The following is a 20513-nucleotide window of genomic DNA, read 5'->3' on the forward strand; positions in this document are numbered from 1 at the left end:
GTTTCTACGTGACTGGATGGGAGGGAACTTACCAAGCCCGTGTTTGTGAGTCACTGGGTGGGCACATGCTAACACTGGCCACTTCTGCAGTTCTGACCATCCTCTCTAACCCAGCACCCTGGCGGACTGCAGTTGTTCAAGAGTTCCTACTCTGCTAGTGTTTCAGTGTGAAATTCACCCACAACCATAATCAGTGACATCTCTGGACCCTCCCAGAGAATGGACCCTAAAGCACTGATTTCACCACTGAGGATGTGGGTATGAATAAAGGTTAAGACTTTGCTGAGAATACATTAGTTAGAGGCCTGGGGGTGGCTTTGATGATGAGGAACAGTGTTGGAAAGTGTGATTATTTTTTAGACTTGTGAAGATATTTAGAAATTAGTTGATCTGTGAAAGAAAAAAATCTGTTACAAGGCTGCTACGTTGCCTGTGATAGAAATGTACTATGTCTTAAGTGATTCAGATATTTAGAATTTCAATTTATTATTTCTGCCTTATCTCTTCTTGCTTTTAGTTAGGTATTTACTCTGTGCAGACATGATTTAAATGCTGCTTCTTTCTCAGTAAGAGTTATTTTGCATACTTTATGTGTGCGCCTAGAGAGTTTTATATTCTAAAATTTTGACTGGAGGACATTAGATAGATATTTCACTGTATACATGCTGGCTGATGAGTCATGAAAGAGAACCAAGGGAATTGGGCAGGGCTAGTGGCCTGAGCCATGGGCATGAATTGGAGTGAGAGGTGGGGAGTGTTAGTCTTTCTTTATGCTCAGAGCAAACCAGTCTGCAAATGAGCCAGAGGCTAACGGTAGTCTTCAGACCGGGGGCAGAACTCAGATTGGGGGAAGCTGTGAGGAAACCTGTGATCTTCACATGGGAAGAAAGGGGTAGTTTTCCTTAAGATAATGAAGAGGCATTGTGTCTGGTAAAATAGGTAAACTGTTGGTAGAGAGCCACCAAAGTGGCACCTGCCCAGCAGACCCAGTAGAAGCTCTTCCACCTGAGACCTGACGGTAGCTGGGAGCAATGGCTGAAGAATATGACTTCTATGATACAGTAGAATGAGTATCCTCAGTGGGCTGGTGAATGTTGTTCTGATCGGACAGTGAGAAGCAAGAAAGAGGCAAGAGTATGTCTCTTGGGCTGGAAATCATAGTAATCATTCAGTGGAGTGAATGACAGAAGTCATGGAAAGAATCAGTGGGACCCGCATCAAGACCTGAGGAGGGAGAATGTTCTCACACATTCAGAAAAGGACAACTTGGGAGCTTAGCTGTTCTGGGTTGTATTGAATATCCAGTCAACCTTGAAAGCTGTTTAATCAATTATAACTGATGCTTAGGCAAGAAGGACAATAAAAATGATGATGACTATATCAACTTCACCCGTTTGTAAATATTTATGAAATAAAACTTTTCCTTGCCTATATTGTTGGTCATCATACGTGGTAAATAACCTCCCACTTACTGAATCTGAGACTTTACTCTGTGCCAGGCATTGCAGTAGCCACTTTCACAGGTATTACCTCATTTGATCCTCTTTTTTCATTTGAATTTTATTTTATTTATTTTTTTATACAGCAGGTTCTTATGAATCATCTATTTTATACATATTAGTGTATACATGTCAATCCCAATCTCCCAATTCATCCCACTCCCCCATCCCCCCCATTTGACCCTCTTTACAACTCTATACATTAAGAATTAGCACTGTTATTTCCTAGAGGAAAATGACGGTCGGATAAGTTAAATTACAGTCTAAGATCACACAGACAAGAAGTATCCAGATTTAGATCTGAATTTCTGATTCCAAATCCAGTTCTTTCTCCATGGCCCTAGTATGCGTTTTCTCTGTTTGTACTTACTGCTTTGTTACCTTGGCTTCTTCCTTCTAAAACCATGTAAGTTTATAAAGAGCAAACTCTATATTTTAGATTTTCACTTAGGGGTCATTATGAAGCGGTGGCTCTGGGAAACCAGTTATCAAAATCACAAGGAAGGATGAGGCATCTGGGGTTGAAACCCAGAGAGTAAAAGTTTGTAGAAATCTCTAGAGGTCAGGGCCCCTTATTCCTGTCAGACAGAATTCACCACAGAATATCTTTAGACTATTCTTCTCAGGAATAAATAACACATATCTATCTTTCAGTGTGGTTAAAATAGAGGGAGTTTGCAGTTTGTACATTAGGGGTGTTGAGATGCTAATGCCAAGGGCTAAATTAATGTTTGACCTTTAACCTCAATGCCAGCAAATATCTCCATAACCTCCTCCCACTTAACCAAATTTCAGCGAAATCAATTAAATATTCTGGAAACTAGTCTTTTTGACAGCTACTCGGCCACTGTTTCACAGAGGGTAATACCCTCAGAATGAGCCAAATTTGGTCAAAGTCAATGAACGTTAAGTTCTTTTGAAGTGATCATGGACAGACAGGTCACTGTGAAATGCCCGATAATTCAGAAGAAACAGAACACGAACTTTCTCTCCTCCTATATCTATAAGGATATAGGAAACGATGTGAACAGAGTGCACACTAGCTTTATGTGCAATGAGTAGAAGTCAAAGACTGGCATGAATTTGGCTTCCAGGACGTACTGATGAAGTTCTTGAGCTTGCAGGGCAAGATGGGAGAAGTTTCATTTCTTGTAATGGTGGAGAACGGGATGTATTAAAATTTTAGAAACTAAGAGCCATGTTCAGAGTAGCAGAAATTAAAAAAAAAAAAAAAAATAGAACTCCAGGTAAAATAAATAGCTTACTTTCTGAACTGTTAGGTCCTGACCTGGCATTGCAGGACCAGCCTCCCTCAATGCCTCATAGAGGTTTGTGTGGGTCCCAGTGGCCTCGCAGCACGTGGGACAGCTGTCTTGTCGCTGTGAGTTATGTGGCGCTGCTCGTCTTTCATTGTACGTGGATAATCTGCGTGTAATAATCTGAGTTACCTGACATCATCGGCTGGCTGGCTTTTTTTCTTTTGGGAGCATATTTGCAAGCAACTCACGGTTAACCCTTTCAATGCCTGTGAAAGGTCTGTGGTTTTGTTAACACCAAACATATCAAAGAAGGAAGCTTAACCGAGTCTGACTCTAGAAGTCACTCACTGAGCAACATGGCAGTCCTCTACTAGTACATATTTAATTAAAAAAAAAACACAATTAGGTATTCAAGGAGTTTTACTGTGACCAGATCAGGAGGATCTTTGCCTTTATGGGAAGGAGACACGAGGGGAATCTGGGAGTTATTCTCCCTTACAGTAGGAAGAGATTAAGAAGCCGAGAGATGGTTCCCAGTGTTGCTTTCCAAGTTCAGGCCAAGTGTTCTAAGAGAAGTTATCTGTCTGGGGGGTGGTAGTGGTGGGGATGGAAAAGGCCACATGTAAGCAGCAAGATTAAGATGGTTTGAGCTCATGCAAGGAAAATGGTCCCACATCCTAGGAGACTAGAGAAGAACTTAGTTTATCTATCAAGCCCCAAATTTGAATTTTAAAGACAGTAAAAGTGTAAAGGATACCAGATACACATCTCTAGTAAGTCCCTTCTTTTACGGTCAAGGACCCTAATAAAAAACAATGGAATGCTGAGACTTGGAATGGGGATATTTTCGTGAATATGTCTGAGAAAGTTGAATTCCCAGATTACCCTGTAAACTGGCAGAGGTTTTTTTTTTTTACTTGCTAAAGAAGAACCTCTCTCTTGCTTTTCCTGATGAACGTGGAGAAGTACAAGCATGATTCACTTTTAAAAATGCAATTGGACTTCAGATTTAAAATGTCTGTTCTTTGAAAGATGTTGCTATAGCATAAAAAGATGCAAAAAAAAAAAAAAGAAGTTGAGTGAGATGAGCTTATTCTTTGTCACCAAAGATTTGAATATTAAGAACTTATAACCAAGCGACTGATTCCATAGAGGTCCTGGTAGGAGGTCTTTTGGGGACTCTGTCTAGATAGTTTAGATAATCTTTGCATCATTGTGGAACTCAGGAATATAAATACAAGGAGATATTTTCTTATGAGCCAAGACAGCTTTCCTTTTTGTGTGAAACGTAACTTGCAAACTGAACTGATTAGTTCTAGTAACGTTGTTAATAGGTTGTTGCATATGTAACCAACATGAGCCTCAACATACAGTCAAGGACATTGTCTCATTCCATTTACACCTGGAGGAAGCACCCCGCTCAGTTCAGGTGTGTCCTTTTTTTTTTTTTGCAAAAGGTGAGAAACTGTGTTACTTCTCAAGGATGCCATTGCTACTCTGTATTCATTTAATTTCATGGAGCCAAGAATAAAAGCAGATCTTGAAATATACCCTTGCTTTATTAGTAGGCAAATAAAATTAAAAAGAACATTATGTTAAGAGACATGGAGGGGGCTTTGAGAATTGATAGCGCTTGGGTAGTTGTCTGTGCATTTTTAAATGAATGGGGGGGCATAGAGACTCATAAAGTGAACGGAAGAAAATTTGGTGTCAGGCTACTTTGGTGAGTTGCTTGGGTTTAATTTCGCCGTCGCAGGCTATCTTTATGCAAGGAGCACTGAGGTAATTGATTGATCTCCCGAATGGTGCACACAATTATCGAAAACTGTTGGAGGATCAGACGAAAAAGGCCAGAGTAAAGAAAAAAAGTACATGGAGAGAAAGGAAAGACTAGAAAGTATCCCTCCCCTAGCTTTTCTGAAGGAACACTGAAAAGAAATCTTAACAAAATCAATTTGCAGTCATTTGAAGAGAAGAGGGTTTTTTAACTGGGTAGCTTGACTTCATAAAGGACAAGTCCTGTCATACTAATCTAATCTTCTGAGATGAAAATGAAAGACGGGGTAGATCAAGGAGAAAGATTTATATATAATTCATTTAGATGGTGGAATGCTGTGGATATGATGCTGTGTGGTATTTCTATCGGCCCTTCCATCGCTGCCCGAGATAGTGGACATCAGAGGCTGGTTGTCCACCTGAGGACAAATCTAAGGCTGAGTTCAAGGCCAGTGTTACTTATATTTCTGCCCATAGTCTGGTATTTGGATTAAAATGCGTGGGCGTTTAACTTGCTCACCGCACAGAGCTGGTGGGAGAACTGGCAAAGAAAGAGATAAGTAAAAAGAAGCTTAAAAAAATATAGCTGTCCAGCCACACTGCACCTCTATTCTCACCATTCTTATGACACATATTCGAAACCTCATGTTATCATTTAACTTAAGGAAGCCATCAGTTATTCTGTGTATTTTGACCTATCTTCCAGTCGGCTCACTCTGAGGATGAGGAAGAGTTATACTTCGTCTCTACTTCCCACAGCACCTGCATTTAATAAATCCTTGATTGATTAGCAAACAGCTAATGAGATCATAAAGAACCGGTTGTATGAGGTCCAATAAAAGAATACCGTAGGGTGATAACATGGACCAAATCCATCACTAGTTAGCAGCAGTGCAACTGTGCTAGTAGGTGGATGCATAGGGGTGAAGCTTAAGAACTCATGAAAATAGTCTCTGTACTATACTAGGCGGGGGTTAGACTTTTACTAGATAACTGTGATCATTCTGTGGTTCACAATTAAAACAGGAGGTGTAGATGGTTCAGATGGGAGCCACAGCACTGATTCATGGAAGCTTGAGGATGTGTGGGGCGTGGTTAAGTCCACTCTGAAGTCAGACCCAGCTAGATTCTCAGACCAGCAGTGACCCTTGGGTGAGTTACTTAACTTCTCTAAAGCTCACTTTCTCTACTGATGAAACAGAGAGAGTAATAGGGCTTTACTTCATAGGGGTATGAGAATTAATTGACATAATGCATGTATAACCGAGTACAGTGTAAACTCAATAAATATTGTAATAAGAAACATAATAAAGGAGAAATAAAGGGGGTTGTTTAGGCTAAGGAGGAAAAGGCTGAGAGTAAGTGTAATTATAATCTTTACACACAAAACAAATCACAGACCATCGTCTAAGTTGACATCACCTTAATTTAGTTCAATAAAAATTTTGAGGGCCTTTCACTGAGGAAAATGTGAGAGCCAAAGGGCTTCATCTGCAGCATGATGGAATTGAGATAGACATAGGGAAGATTTTCTGAAAGTCAGGATTGCTGGACTCACTGGCCTGTATATCTGAGGGAAATTGTGGAATATTCTTTGAAGGCTTGGAAAATAATCTAGTTCCACCTCGCAGTCTCCTAATCTGGTTTAACCGTGGTCCTATTCTGAGCTGGACTAGTGTCTTCTCGGGCCACTCTGGTTAATGTGTCTTCTTTGAGATCCCAGGCTGGCATTATTTAATAGAGAGTTTTAAGCTGTGCTTGTACAGGGTTAACGTATTGGCGCCTTTCAAGCAGTACCAAATTAGCATCAAAATGTCATTGCTGAGCCATCAGGATCCGCCATTTTGTTTTTGTTAGCGTGGATCCGAATTCACAGCCAGCTGACGTGAGCCTGAGAGGTGAGTGGCTTTACCGCCAGGTCTAAAGATAATGAGACCATGTAAGAATCATACTTGTCTGGGGTGATTCCTCTATAGGCAGAGGCCCCACTGTGAAGAATCTAGATGAGAGATTAAATGTGCCGGCATCTGATTGTAACAGTGGCTCTGTACTCCAGAGAGTCTGATGAGGATGCGTAAGAGGCTCAGCTCGAAACTTCTTTGTTTGAAATGCCAATGGGCATTTTCTTTTAAAGAGCTCTTTTTCTGCTCACATGCTTCCATCAGAGGAAACGTATTTAGGTGAAATGTATGAACTATAGAAATGTAGGAGACCGTTGAATGTGGTTTAAAAACAAGAAATACACAAACTTCAAAATAAGAATGTATAAATGGGCTATTCCTTTACTTGTCCAGCTCTTATTTTCAGGAAAGATCTTGCCAACTGTGATACCTCCCTCGAGTGATAGCAGCTGCGCGTCCCTGCTTGGCCAATCTTCCAGGGTCAAGTTGAGATACTGACAGCATTTCAGCGACCCAAGGCCCCAGAAGGGAGAATGGAAACGTTGGTTGGGCTGAAGGTGTAGGCCAGTTAGGACATTCCAATGGGGTCTTTATCTGTGGAACTAGGACTGTGGGCAAAGAGAGTCAAAGAAGGAAGAAACCTCAGCCCGGGCTGCAGTGCCCATTACAGCAGTGACAAGATGGCCAGGGATGTTGGCAGGGTTGCTACTTCTCCACTGGGGCAGAGGTTAGGCTGGGCCAGAGACAGTGTGATGCTGGACTGTGTTGGAAGCTGAATCCACAGCATTCCATACCTTCTTGGCCAAGTATTCCTTCCGTGTACAGAGAGGGTAATAGGTGTTTTCTAGGGACGTGGACAGCATCGTGTGGCTCTCCCTGTGTCAGGTTAGGCACTGGGTGTCGGTTCCAGCCAATGGCGTCGCGTACTCAACGAGGCTTCACATACACACGCCTCCCAGAGCTTGAGGGAAAGAAAATGAAGGATGAGTGGGTAGGAACTCTGAACTCTGAAAGAGCCCTTTTTAGTGCTTTTACCCAGCAGGCACAAATGAGGAACAGCAAAAGTGAGAGTTGAATAATTCCGAAAAAGGAGAGCAATTTTCAGTATAAAGAGAACAGAGAAAATCTCAAATAAACTTAGATGTAACCAATCAAACGCTGGACACCATTTTTACCCTTTTGCGGGCCGGGCATACTGGGATCTGCGCAATGAGTCTAGGGAGAGGCTGAGGGCTGGTAGGACCGGACTTAACCTTGTACACTGCCTGCCGCAGGTAGCAAGCGTCAAGAAACCTATTTTCGGCCAAATAGCCCACTCGGTGTGACTCAGGCTGGTGTGGGAACGCAGGGCTTTGGTACCATAGAGGACAAAGCCACATAAACTCCTCACGGTTAAGGGTAGGAAGGGGTGTCCAGCCTCTGTGGGCACCTGCAGATAGAGGCAGCAGGGTCCAGCATCCAGGGTGTCCGGGACTGTGCAGAATAGTTGCAAATCCTGAGTAGGGCTCCTCATCCAATAGAGACTGGGATAAAGGTCAGGACACATGGAAGGACTTCGGTTGGTCACATGGTTAGTCTGTGAAGGAGGAAGGCTTCTTCTGGGCGGGCACGTCTGCACCCAGTGGGCTCACCACATCAGGTGCTCCAAATACTGGGCTTAGAGCAGCCCAGTCAGCTTTAGACGATGATGTTGGTGAGGACGGGACAGGGCCAATCCTGGTTGGCACGCATGCCTGGTGGCTAAAATTCTAAGTCCTACCATCGAGTGAGGCTGAGCCAGGCAGGTGCTGACGAGCTGTTGAAGATGTATATATATTTTTAATCTGCCTCTATGCAATTTTATTTTCATTTCTGGAGCCCTTCAAAATGCGATGCCTCTTTTAGACGGAGGACCGAATTGCTTTGGGACAAGTGAATAAATTCGAAGCCGCGTTAATTGTGAACAGCCGTCCTTGGCTTTATGTGAGGAAGTAGCAATTGGTTTCTCAATCCAGGGACCTGGGGAAACAGATCACTGATGTTTGTTAAGAAAAACTTTCTCAGGAAACTTCTTTCTGCCACTGGAGGCTACGGCTTGTTAACCTGTGCCAAACGACCATGTTTGGTCCAAACTCTATAATAAATTCAGCAATGCTTCATCTTTCTATATAGAGCAGGGATAGGAGGACAAAGGACCTTTTGTTTTCCAGGGATCTCTTGCAGAGACCCATGTGTATGAACATAATCACTGTATTTAGAACCAGTGCTTTGTTATTTTTAGCAACAGAAAAGGTACCAGCACTCTCAGCTTCATCAAATACAAAATGCCTTTTCTACCCTCCCCCTCTTGGGCATCTCCCCCATTCTCTGCTCCCATTGGTATATGCATGTGATGCTCTGAGCAAATACATATACAGAGATGGGAATGTTTATGTATTTGAAAGAAATGTCAACGTCTTCCCTCTGATAAATGCTGCTGGTGTGTCAAGTACCATCACTGGCCTGTACTTCACCTTGTTCTTTAATAATGATCACAGTTCTTCTGTAAACTCTACCCTCTCAGCTTAAGTTAAATGGAAAGATTTTGATAGTATTGGATTTTGGATTTAGTATTTCATACCTCATAAAAAAATTTTTGTTTTCCCTTGGTTGTATGGTTTAGTTTTATGATGCCCTTCTTTTTATCTATGAACTGCCCTTCTTTCTATCTACGAAATGCTCAGATCTATATTTGTGTTGAACACACTTGATTTTGTAAACTTGTCTAAATCAATTTAGTCTGATATTGATAATCCTAATTAATACTGTTAGTTTAATATTTATACTATTTTTTCTCTATTTCATTTTTTCCCAACTTTTCCTATTCCCCTACCTTCTTCGCTTGCGTTTACTTAAAAGTACGTTGATTCAGTCACAGAATGTGGTTGTTGCTGAACTTGTCAGCTCACTCTTTTATAGAAAAGGACCTCTTAATAAAAATACAAGTTGCTCCATCTGAGAGTTGTTTTGATGTGCATAATGGCACAGGCCATAGTGAGGGATTTTAATTTCAGATGAAATGTAAGAGCCTTGTTAAAATTTTGGCATCTTGATACCTTCCAGAGGAGGACAAGCACGTTCCAGAAGTTCTCTTGGTATTCTCCAGGCCTTCTGCTCCCCGACTTAATTCTTTAATTCTCTTGGGTATCTTAGCAAGAGGGATAGGCCTTTTTATTCTTCTCCTCTTATTGCCCTGTTTGTTGCTTGTAAGCTTTCTTCTTGCTATAAAATCATCTCTGAGACCTAGAATAGGAAGAACCTTGTAGACGTTCTCAAAGTGAATACTTTTAGTCTGTTTCTCAGCTGTGGCTTAAATTCAGCGACTGAAGCACATCCAAGAGGGAGACTCAGGGAAGAAAACGGAACAAAAGTCAAGGAGAAAGTGAAATTATCTTCTGAAAGAACAAATAAGAAAAAGACTGCTGGCTTCTGGGGGAGTTGTTTAGTTATCCAGAATGGCTCTTAGACTAGCTCAATCTACTTGAATATCTGTTCATGGGCTCTTGAAAACCCAGAATGTTCTCCTTTGTGTGCCATGGTTTACAAAGAATGAATCTGGCAGGAAAGATCATGATTCTTCACCGGTGAGCTTCCTTTGTGTGTTTCAGTCATGGTATTTCTGATGAATGGCGAGGTTGGAGAACATCGGGTGCTTCTTTCCTTCTTGCAGGGCATTGCTCACTAAATTGACACTATCCAAACCCACCCTAAATAGCTACCACCAGCCTTAGTCACCTGAAAAAAAAAAATGATGGTTGGAATCAGAATTTATAGTCACCAAAGAGGGGGTCTTGGAGTTAGTTCGGGGAGAGAAAATCCCCTCCTCGTGTTGGGAGAGGAAAGACATTCTGTCCCCATGTTCTGCTTCTGCCTTGTGCTCAGCATGGAAGAAGTAGAGAAGAAATACCCACGATGAAACCAGCCAGGGTGAACCTGGCCTCTTAATCCATGATTTCTACACTCGCCTTCTAAATCTGATAGTAGTGGAGAAAGTTTTCAGCAAAAGCCTAGTGATTCTAGACTTTTATCAAACCAGATCCTCCTTAAGAACTGAATTTAGAAGGAAAACAGCAGGACTTTTTTGCTCATATACTAGGAGGAAGGACTCGGAGAAAAATCAGATTTATTTACTCTGAAATTACTTTAATGTCCTAGCAGGCTCATAATCCCTATGATGTTATAAATTACCAAGATTTGAGTAGTGTGGGAGACTTTAAAATACTGGAAAAATATATTGTCAATGCGATAGCCAACAAAAATAAAGTAGATTTGAGAATTATCTGGTTGAAACATCGATTGCCACGTTTTTTAGTTGAGGTGTAATTGGCATGTGATGTTATATTAATTTCGAGTGTGCAGTATAACGATTCCATATTTGTAAATACTGTGAAACGATCACAGTAAGTCTGTTACCATTCGTCACCATACATATTACAAAACTTTCTTCTTTTCTTGTGATGAGAACTTTTAAGATTTACTCTCTTAGCAATTTTCAAATATGCAATACAGTATTATTAAATGTCGTCACCAGGTTGTACATTGCATCCCAATGAGGTATTTATTTTATAACTGGAAGTTTGTACCTTTGACCCCCTTCACCCATTTCACTCACCCCATCACGCCCCACCTCTGGCAACCACCGTTCTGTTCTCTGTGTCTATGAGCTTGGCTTTTTTGTTTGTTTTGTTTTGATTTGATTCATTTGTTTTGTTTTGTTTTTTAGAGTCCACATACAAGTGAAATCATACGGTATTTGTCTTTCTCTGCCTGATTTATTTCACTTAGCATAATGCCCTCAAGGTCCATCCACGTTGTCACAAATGGCAAGCTTCCATTTCTTTTATGGCTGAGTAATACAGAAGCAAAAATAAACAAGTGGTACTACATCAAACTAAAAAGCTCTGCACAGCAAAAGAAATCATCAACAAAATGAAAAGGCAGTCTACTGAAGGGGAGAAATATTTGTAAATCATATATCTGATAATCATATGTCATCTATATAAAGAACTCATAAAACTCAATAGCAAAAATAGAAACAATCATTAAAAAATGGTCAGAGGACTTGGGTAGATATTTTTCCAAAGAAGACATGCAGGTGGCCAGCGGGCACGTGAAAAGATGCTTGGCATCACAGATCATCAGGGAATGCAAATCAAAACCACAGTGAGATATGACCTCACACCTATTAGAATGGATTATAAAAAAGATAAAAAATGACAAGAGTTGGATAGGACGTGGAGAAAAGGGAACCCTTGTGCACTGTTGATGGGAACATAAACTGGTTCAGCCACTGTGGAAAACAGTATGGCAGTTCCTCAAAAAATTAAAAATAGAACTACCATATGATTCAGCAATTCTACTTCTGGGTATTTATCTGAAGAAAATGAAAATACTAACTAGAAAAGATACATGAACCCTCCCATGTTCATTGCAGTATTATTTACAGTAGCCAAGATGTGAAACCAACCTAAGTGCCCACTGATGGATGAATGGATAAAGAAATTGTGAATACACACAGAAACATACACAATGGAAAATTACCACATTTTAAAATTCAACAAATATTTACTGGGAGTCCACTTTGGGCCAGGCCCCATTCTAGGTGCTGGGTTATGGCAATGAGCAAATAAATCGATCCTTGCCTTCATGGTGTTGACACTCTAGTTGGCACAAGGCATACGTTCATAATAAATACATCACGTCATCTGTTCAATGGAGATAAATGCTATGGCAAAAAGCAAAAGTGGAGCAGGATAAGGGGGCTCAGGCCTCCCTGCGACAGGAGAGGGCGGCTGTCGCATCGCATTGCAGGGTCAGGTTTGGGCTTTGTTGAGAAGGTGAGGTTTTAGCAAAGACTTGAACCTGGTGTGTGTGTTATCCCTGTGAGTGAGTACCTGGGTAGCTGGAGGAAGTGTTTCAGGCAGAGGAAATAGCTTGAAATAAAGGTCTGGAGCGGGAATGAGTATCTTTAAGAGCAATCAGCGTGCTTGGAGGAGAGAGAGGGTGAGAGTCAGAGGATGTGGGATCTGAGGGGCAGTGGGGTCCGAATCAAGGGTGTTGGCTTTTTCCTTTTAGGGAGTTGGGAAGCTATTGAGGGTTTGGGGCAGAAGGTACCATCTTATGATTTAAGCTTTAAAAGGATCATCCTGCTTCTTTGTTGAGCATGAGACTGGGGCAGAGGCAGGGGGTCCAGTTAGCAGGCCCTTTCAGTGATGGGTGAAGGATGAGGGTGGCTCAAACAAAGTGGGTAAAGAAAGGTTGTGTTCTAGATACCTTTCGAAGGTCAGGCGGTCATGGTGTCCTGACTGATTGGATGTAGGATTCCAGAGAAAGAGAGCAGCTGGCAGTGGAAGGATAGAGTTGCCTTTAACTGAAATGGGAAAGGCCGAGTTCAGTTTTGGAAGTGTTGGAGATGTTTCAAAGATATCCAAGCAGAGCTGTCAGGTAGGCAGTTTGATGTACAGGTTGGAAGTTTGAGAGACAGAAGTGTGAGAGTGATCATCATGGAAAAGGGATTTAAAGCGGAGACTGAGTGAGATTTCCGAGGAGGTGAATGTCGATAGAAACGAAATGAACACCAAGGATCGACCCTGGGGCACCCCAGCTTCGAAAGGCCGTAAGGAAGAGGAGGAACCAGCAAAGAAGATGGAGGAACAGCAACCAGTAAGGTAGGAGGAGGATCAAGAGAATGGGAAGCCCTGGAAACCAAGGGAAGACAGCGTATCTTGGAGCAAGTGATCACCCAAGTCAAAGGCTGCAGACGGATGTGGAGTTGGCAATAGCAAGGTCACCGCTGCCTTTCACAAGAGGATTTTTTAGAGGAGTGGTGGGGTCAAAAGTCTGGCTGAAGTTAGTGCGAGAGAGAAGTGGGGAAGAGGAGTTGGAAGAAGTAAGTAGAGATGATGCTGTCATGGAATTTGCTGCAGAGAGGAGTGAAGAAGTGGCTGGTACACTTTCTGACTCTCTGGCTGGCTCCAAGGTGGATTCCCCTCACATTTTGTAAGAGCGCACAGCTCTTCAGGCATACCTTATTTCCGTGAAGTGGCTATCAGCCATCAGCGTAGAAGTTTGGAACCGCTTGAGATCATCAAGGTCATTTCAGTTCATCTCCCACCTGACAATGGAATCTTCTTTGTAATATTAATACAACCAACATTTAAGTTTTTTTCATGTGCCACCTAGGGATCCAGAGATGAATAAGGCACAGTTCCTGCTCTTGAGAAACATACCTTTTTTAATGGCATGAGGCAGGCATATATGCTTCCCAAGAGAAAAGGGAACCTTCTTCATACACTCTAGGTAGGAGTGTAAATTGGTGTAGCCACTGTGGAAAACAGTATGGAGGTTCCTCAAAAAACTAAAAATAGAACTGCCATATGACCCAGCAATCCCACTCCTGGGTATATATCTGAAAAAAAAAAATCACTAAAAAGATACACGCACCCCAATGTTCATAGCAGCATTATTTACAGTTGCCAAGATATGGAAGCAACCTAAGTGTCCATCAGCAGATGAATGGGTTCACAAGATGTGGTATATATATACAATGTAATACTACTCAGCCGTAAAAAAATGAAGTTTTGTCATTTGCAGCACCATAGATGGACTTACATTAAGTGAAATAAGTCAGAAAAAGACAGATACTGTATGATATCACTTACATATGGAATGTAAAAAATACAACAAACTAGTGAATATAACAAAGAAGCCGACTCACAGGTATAGAGAACAAACTAGTGGTTACTAGTGGGAAAAGGAACGGGGGAGGGGCAATATGCGGGAGCGGATTAAGAGGTACAAACCATTAGGTATAAAATAAGCTACAAGGATATATTTTACAACATCCTGGGGAATATGGCCAATATTCTATAATAACTATAAACGGAGTATAACCTTTAAAAGTTGTGAATCACTGTATTGTACATGTGTAACACATAATTTTGTACATCAACTATACTTCAATAAAAACTTTTAAAAATATATAAATATTATGATAGAGGCATGTATAAAATATTGCAAAAGCACAGGGGAGACAGAACTAATTTGACCTGGGGAAGTTAGAAAAGGTGATATGCATAAAAAAGCTGACATTTGAACTAGGTCTGAAAGATGAGCATGACATTTTCCAGATGGAGTGCTGAGGAGAATCCCTTTATCAGGTAATAATCCAGCTCCTTTTTGAATGTTTATAACTACAGAGAGCTCCCTACCTTATGAGGCCCATTTCATTTTAAATAGCTGTAATTGTTGCAGATGTACTTTCTACATTGAGCCAAGCAGTGCCTTTTACTATTTCTGCTCATTGGTCCCGGTTTTCTCCTCTGGAGCTAATGGGCAGAGACTTATCTTTCTACCATATAAGTCATTTCTATATTTGCAAATAGTCATCTCTTTTCCATGTTGAAAAAAGGGAAATGGATAAAGTCTCCAGTTGCGTTCCCTGAGAAGCTGACCTGAGACTAAGTTGGTGGACAGGGGGTTTAGGAGGGAATGCTTTTGAGATCAACACCATGAAAGGAAGGGAAGATTGGGCAGGAGTGGGCAGAGAGAGAAATACAGGTGACGCAGTATTAATGGAAGCTTGTGGGAAGTTCTGAAGATAGACTCATCCCTCAGAGTTGCCTAGAAATAGGGCAAGAGGACCAGGTCTTTAGGCGCCATGACCACCAGTCATTCAATGCATTCTACCCCAGGAAGGGGACGTGACTTTGGGCCAGGTGGTTCTCTTCAGCTGACACAGTCCCCAAAGTGGGATGGCAGCTGAAACCAATTGCTAGGGGCACCAGCTGGGGTAGTTAATCCCTTATGTCTGAAGTGGATCTGGAAGGGATCTCAGTGATGCAGAAGAAGGATCTCATGTACTGCTAATTCTTTAGGCAGCTGTTTTCTGAGACAGTTAATAGAATGAAAAAAAGTACCTGTTTTTGTTTCTTCTTACTGGCAAATAAACACCCTGAACATCAACGTGATGAGGTTCACCATAACAGTTCCAGACTGATGGGGTCTCATGTACAATCGTGTCTCCCCTGTGCTGACTGCACCCATCAGTCATGATAGCCTTTTACCTAGGACTGCTTTAAGGGGCTCTCAAGGCAAGTGGAAGAAGTACATTCACGCAATAAATTTGACTGGGAATCTTCCCAAGGAGGACGAGACTGCTCCAAGGAGCCCTGCACATAACATTTTGTAATGACATTAGGAGAATAAAAATGTAAGTGTGGAAGCATAGTGAGCTGAATTAGATCCCTGTCCTTCATCCTAGAAGATGCTGCTTCTTGTGGTGATCACAGTGCATGCTGGGAGCCTGCAAAGATGGATGTTGGCCACCAGTCCTTTCCACTCCGTGCACACGTGAAGATTGCTCTTTGATCTGTGGCTGTGACCATAATTTGCAAAGTCTGTCACTGCTTACAACTTTTAGTTAGCCCAAAGCTTTGTTGAAAAGGAGCTGTCCCATTCCCAATTACCATACACCAGACTGATGGGTCAACTAAATGAATAATGCTGGACCACTCATTATACTGGGAAACATTTGCCCAAGCTATAACTTTGTCTCTCGATTCCTGTTTGGTTTCATTAACCTCCTCTTGGTGCCACAGCTAAAATGGCCGTGTAAGGCATCCTTATTTAATGAAGGATTGGCAAGATAAAGTGGTTGAACTGGGCATTGACGGGAGCAGAGGAATCGGAAGAAGGATGATTGTGGAGGAAGGGAGAAGTAGAAGGCTAGATGGGGATGTGGTGAGGGTTAGATGGAACCATATTAATTTTTCTCTTTTCTTACTTTCACCACATATTGGCTTTCTTCACATAGTAGCTGGCGGTTTCTTTAGGAGCTCATTTATAATTGTGAGCGAGTTTTAAGAGAAGACTAAGAGAGGAGAGGGTCAGGTTGGTATATAGTAGATTGGTTTTCTTTTGAAGTCAGTCTCATTAGCATGGGCTCCTTTACTAAGGACCGTCCTGCCCCCTCCATGGGTTTTCTTTCAAGGCTGTCTCTAGCTGTGTATTTGAACCAGCTGTGGTTTCACTGTAGATGGAGCTTTCTGGGTATTCAAGAACCTCCTTATGATATGTTCATTTATCATGGAATGGGTAGACTTACTTTGTTTACAGTGGGGACCCCTCCCATCCTAAGCCTGTGCATTTTAAGGTACATTTAAAAGCTTTTGTCACTTTGTTATGACCACTGGGCTGGTGAAAACTCAAGTGATAATACGTCTCATTTGAGAATTTCCCAAATTCCCTAACTTAGCTGGAACTAACAAGGAGAACAAATGGCTGTCCCTTTAAAGTGATAACCGTTCTGGGTGAGTTGTTCTGTCGCAGGGCCTTCCTTTCCTGTAGTTGTGGTTCGCTGCGGGCCCCTGACAAGTCTTGTCATAATTAAGCTTTGTTGTCCTGGATTCCCACTCTATCCTACGACCTAAGGACAAGGTCAGCTTCCCCTGAATAGCAGTACATAGTGGCACTGAAGTAGAAGACCAGGAGCAGGGACTGGCCACATACGAAGCCACTGTTCTATCCTGAATTAATTTCCATTCCCTCCCCTCCCATTCTTGCTGCCCCACCCTCTCTACTTCTCTGAATTCCACTGTCCTACCAGGCTCCTCCTTGACTGTATATTGAAGCCAGGGGAGGGAGCCATTATAAGCACCATTTTACCCTTAGCGGAAAGAGTTGCCCCCAGACGACCAGGCAGCTACTGTTTCATTCTGGATCGCTTGCGGGGAATGTGACGAGTTCAAGCCACGTGAAGCACACACAGCTCTGGCAGAGCCTCGAGGGGCCGGCGGCTTTCGTTGCCCAATCAGGGTCTTTGGACACCAGCTGGATAGTTCCCAGCCTGCATTTTTTTTTTTTCCAATAGCGGTTGCCCAAAAAATACTCCGCGGTTTCTCAGCTGTACAGCAATGTGTTCCTGAACTAAGAAATCACTGCATCATTTTTGTTTAAAAGCCTGATCTCTTGTAACCATACTTTGAAGCTCTAGTTTGGGGAATAAAAAAGAACCGCCCCTTTGAATTAAAGACACAATTTTGTTAGCTTGGATTGTTATAAAATGGAGATGAACCATCAGATAGGCGATAGGGGCCACTGACCAAGAAAAGAGATGTCGTTACCCAGGAGGAAGTCAGGGGAAAATGGACTGAAAGAGAAGGACAAGGCTGAGAGGGTCTTCACTGTGTGGCTTCAGATTCTTCTAGCTGTAAGATCGAGACAAAATGCAGGGCTTGACATCTCCAAACAGCAGGTGAAATACAGCTTAACATGGGACCCATTTAAAATGGCTTCTCCCTCAAGAGGTGGGAGGAAACATAAGATGTTTAGAATTGACAGAGGGTTGTGTGCAATACACAGGTCAGATGGAGACCCGTGGCATTACATAGGTAAGAGAAAGAACAGTCCTTTCTATGTTGTTCTCATATAAAGCTTAATCATATATGACCTCAAAGACAAGTCATTCTACCTTGCAGCTGACACGTACCACTTGTGCATTACTCTACCTACATACCTCATTGTCAGAGTAGAAGACAGAGAGAAAATTCCATGTGCATTTCACCTAACAATTATGTGTTTATAGAAAATCTTGTATTACAGCGTGCCTCCCTGCTAGCCATACCTGAGTACCACTCACCTGCTGGGCGACTAGAGGTAGATTTAAGGGCAGATTGATGGCATTTTGGATTCTTCACTCCGATTGAATAATACATATCCCCAACTGATGAATCCAAAAGCCTCAAAAAATGGAAAGTGTGTGTTTGTGTTCATATAACTCCTTTGACAGCAAAACCTGACCTGAACTGACATGACGCCGTTTACAGTCTTTATCCCACTTTATGTGACCCTTCACCTGTTTTGCTCTAGAAATACTAGCATATTTGATTTTAGGAAGCTGCCTGAGGCTCTGCAGTAGCCCCAAGGATTTCAGACAAGAAGAGTATAGACCTATGTCGATCTTCTCAAGAGGAAGGTTTTAGGAAGGAAAGTATTACAAATGTTTGCAATTTAAACATATCCAATTTTAGAGGCATTGTGTGGAAAAAGTAAATAATGAACACAAACCTTTGTATCCAGATGGTCCAAACTCTCCCTCACCATCTTCGTTTTGGTTTTTCTCTCTCTCTCTTTCTTTGTGTTCATGACTTTAGGATGAGTCCTCAATGTTCTTCCAGTTCGGCCCATCGATTGAACAACAAGCTTCCGTGATGCTCAATATCATGGAGGAGTATGACTGGTACATCTTCTCTATCGTCACCACCTACTTCCCTGGCTACCAGGACTTTGTAAACAAGATTCGCAGCACCATCGAGAATAGCTTCGTGGGCTGGGAGTTAGAGGAAGTCCTCCTGCTGGACATGTCCCTGGATGATGGAGATTCTAAGATCCAGAACCAGCTCAAGAAACTTCAAAGCCCCATCATTCTTCTTTATTGTACTAAGGAAGAAGCCACCTACATCTTCGAAGTGGCTAACTCAGTAGGGCTGACTGGCTACGGCTACACGTGGATTGTGCCTAGTCTGGTGGCAGGGGACACAGACACAGTGCCCTCGGAGTTCCCCACCGGGCTCATCTCTGTGTCCTATGATGAATGGGACTATGGCCTCCCTGCCAGAGTGAGGGATGGAATCGCCATCATCACCACCGCCGCTTCCGACATGCTGTCCGAACACAGCTTCATCCCCGAGCCCAAGAGCAGCTGTTACAACACCCACGAGAAGAGAATCTACCAGTCCAATATGCTGAACAGGTGAGTGTGGGAGGTCAGAGGAGAGCTTCCAAGACTGGGTTGGATGTTCAGAAACTGTGGGAGGGGCAGTTCAAGAGGTCTGAGGTTGAAGACTGGTGTTGGGGTGGCGATCGTTCGTGACGGTGGGAGACCCGGATCCAGAGCTCGCTGCGCTGTGTGCTTGTTCTAAGAAATGCAAAACATCTCCCTCTTCTCGACCACCTCCCGTGTGCCGGGTCTCACTCCGAGCGTTTCGTGTGTTCGACCTCATTTAACCCTCAAGGCGACAACTCTCATTAGGCAGCTTTTAAAAATTGTTTCATTTTATAATACAAGAGAATAGGCTTGTCCGAAGTCACGCTGAAAGTAAGAGGTGCAGTTTGGAGTTGAACCCAGGTCTCTCTGACCGCTACACGCCTGATCACTATGAAAGATGAGACAGGCGTAGAAATGAGGGAAGACCAGCCCCCTTACCTTTGGGACACTGCTGTACCGAGAGGGAATGGGGAATAGGCTCCATGGGTCTGTAGGCACATGAAGAGGATTCGTCCCTTGGTTTTTCATCTGCCTTTGCTTCGCCTTTCTCTGCCTTTGAGATTAAGTGCTGGTGTAGAGCAGCTTTGATGGCGGCTGTCAGTCTGGCTTATTGAACGAGAAGAAGGTGTGGGTGGAATCCCCCTCCCCCGACCTCACCTCAGAATCCAGCTACGAGGGCAGCACATCCTCTTAGGGGCCATCGTGTGACCAAGTGGGGTAGAAAATTCTACACTGTGCTTTTGTGGTTTTGTTATGTGTATAAAACTGCTACGTGCGTACACTGTAAAAATTCAAACAATATAGAAGAGCTCAAAAAAAAAAAAAAAAAAAGTAAAAACGACCTTAAAGCTGACTAGCCAAAACGGTCATTATTGAAATAATTAATGACTGTCTTTCTAGCTGTCTCCCGGTGCGTGTATACCTGTGTGGAGGTACAGCTACAGTTTTCCATAAATGGAAATATACCCAGACGTGCTGTTCAATAACCTGCCTTCCTTTCACTCAACAGTGTATCTTGGGTATCCATTTCACCTTTATTATGAACTATATCAGACATATAGAGAGATATTCAGAAAAACTTAACCCATGCTCAGGTACCCACCACCCAGCTTAAGAAATAAAATATTAGAAAGTGTACTGCAGGGAGGTTGAAATACATTCAGAGGAGGTTGAATGTGTACTGACTTGTACTTATTTAGCTTCTGGAAGGGACTTGGACCCTGTAGCCTCTTGTCTAAGCTCCTAATTCAGAGCTGACACTAAAAGTCGTTTTACTGTGGCTGCATCTGTGATC

General features: G+C 42.5%; 1 protein-coding gene across 11 annotated transcripts in view; it reads left to right on the plus strand.

Moving 5' to 3' along the window:
- Nucleotides 1-20513, plus strand: part of GRIN2B (glutamate ionotropic receptor NMDA type subunit 2B) — a 630348-nt gene that overhangs the window by 430007 nt on the left and 179828 nt on the right. For all 11 annotated transcript variants that reach the window (XM_079936840.1, XM_079936832.1, XM_079936835.1 and 8 more), the window contains one exon: nt 18606-19204. In XM_079936840.1, coding sequence (XP_079792966.1) covers nt 18606-19204 — 599 coding nt within the window. The remainder of the gene's footprint in view (nt 1-18605; nt 19205-20513) is intronic.

This window comes from Stenella coeruleoalba (assembly GCF_951394435.1).
Source record: "Stenella coeruleoalba genome assembly, chromosome: 11".
NCBI lineage: Eukaryota > Metazoa > Chordata > Mammalia > Artiodactyla > Delphinidae > Stenella > Stenella coeruleoalba.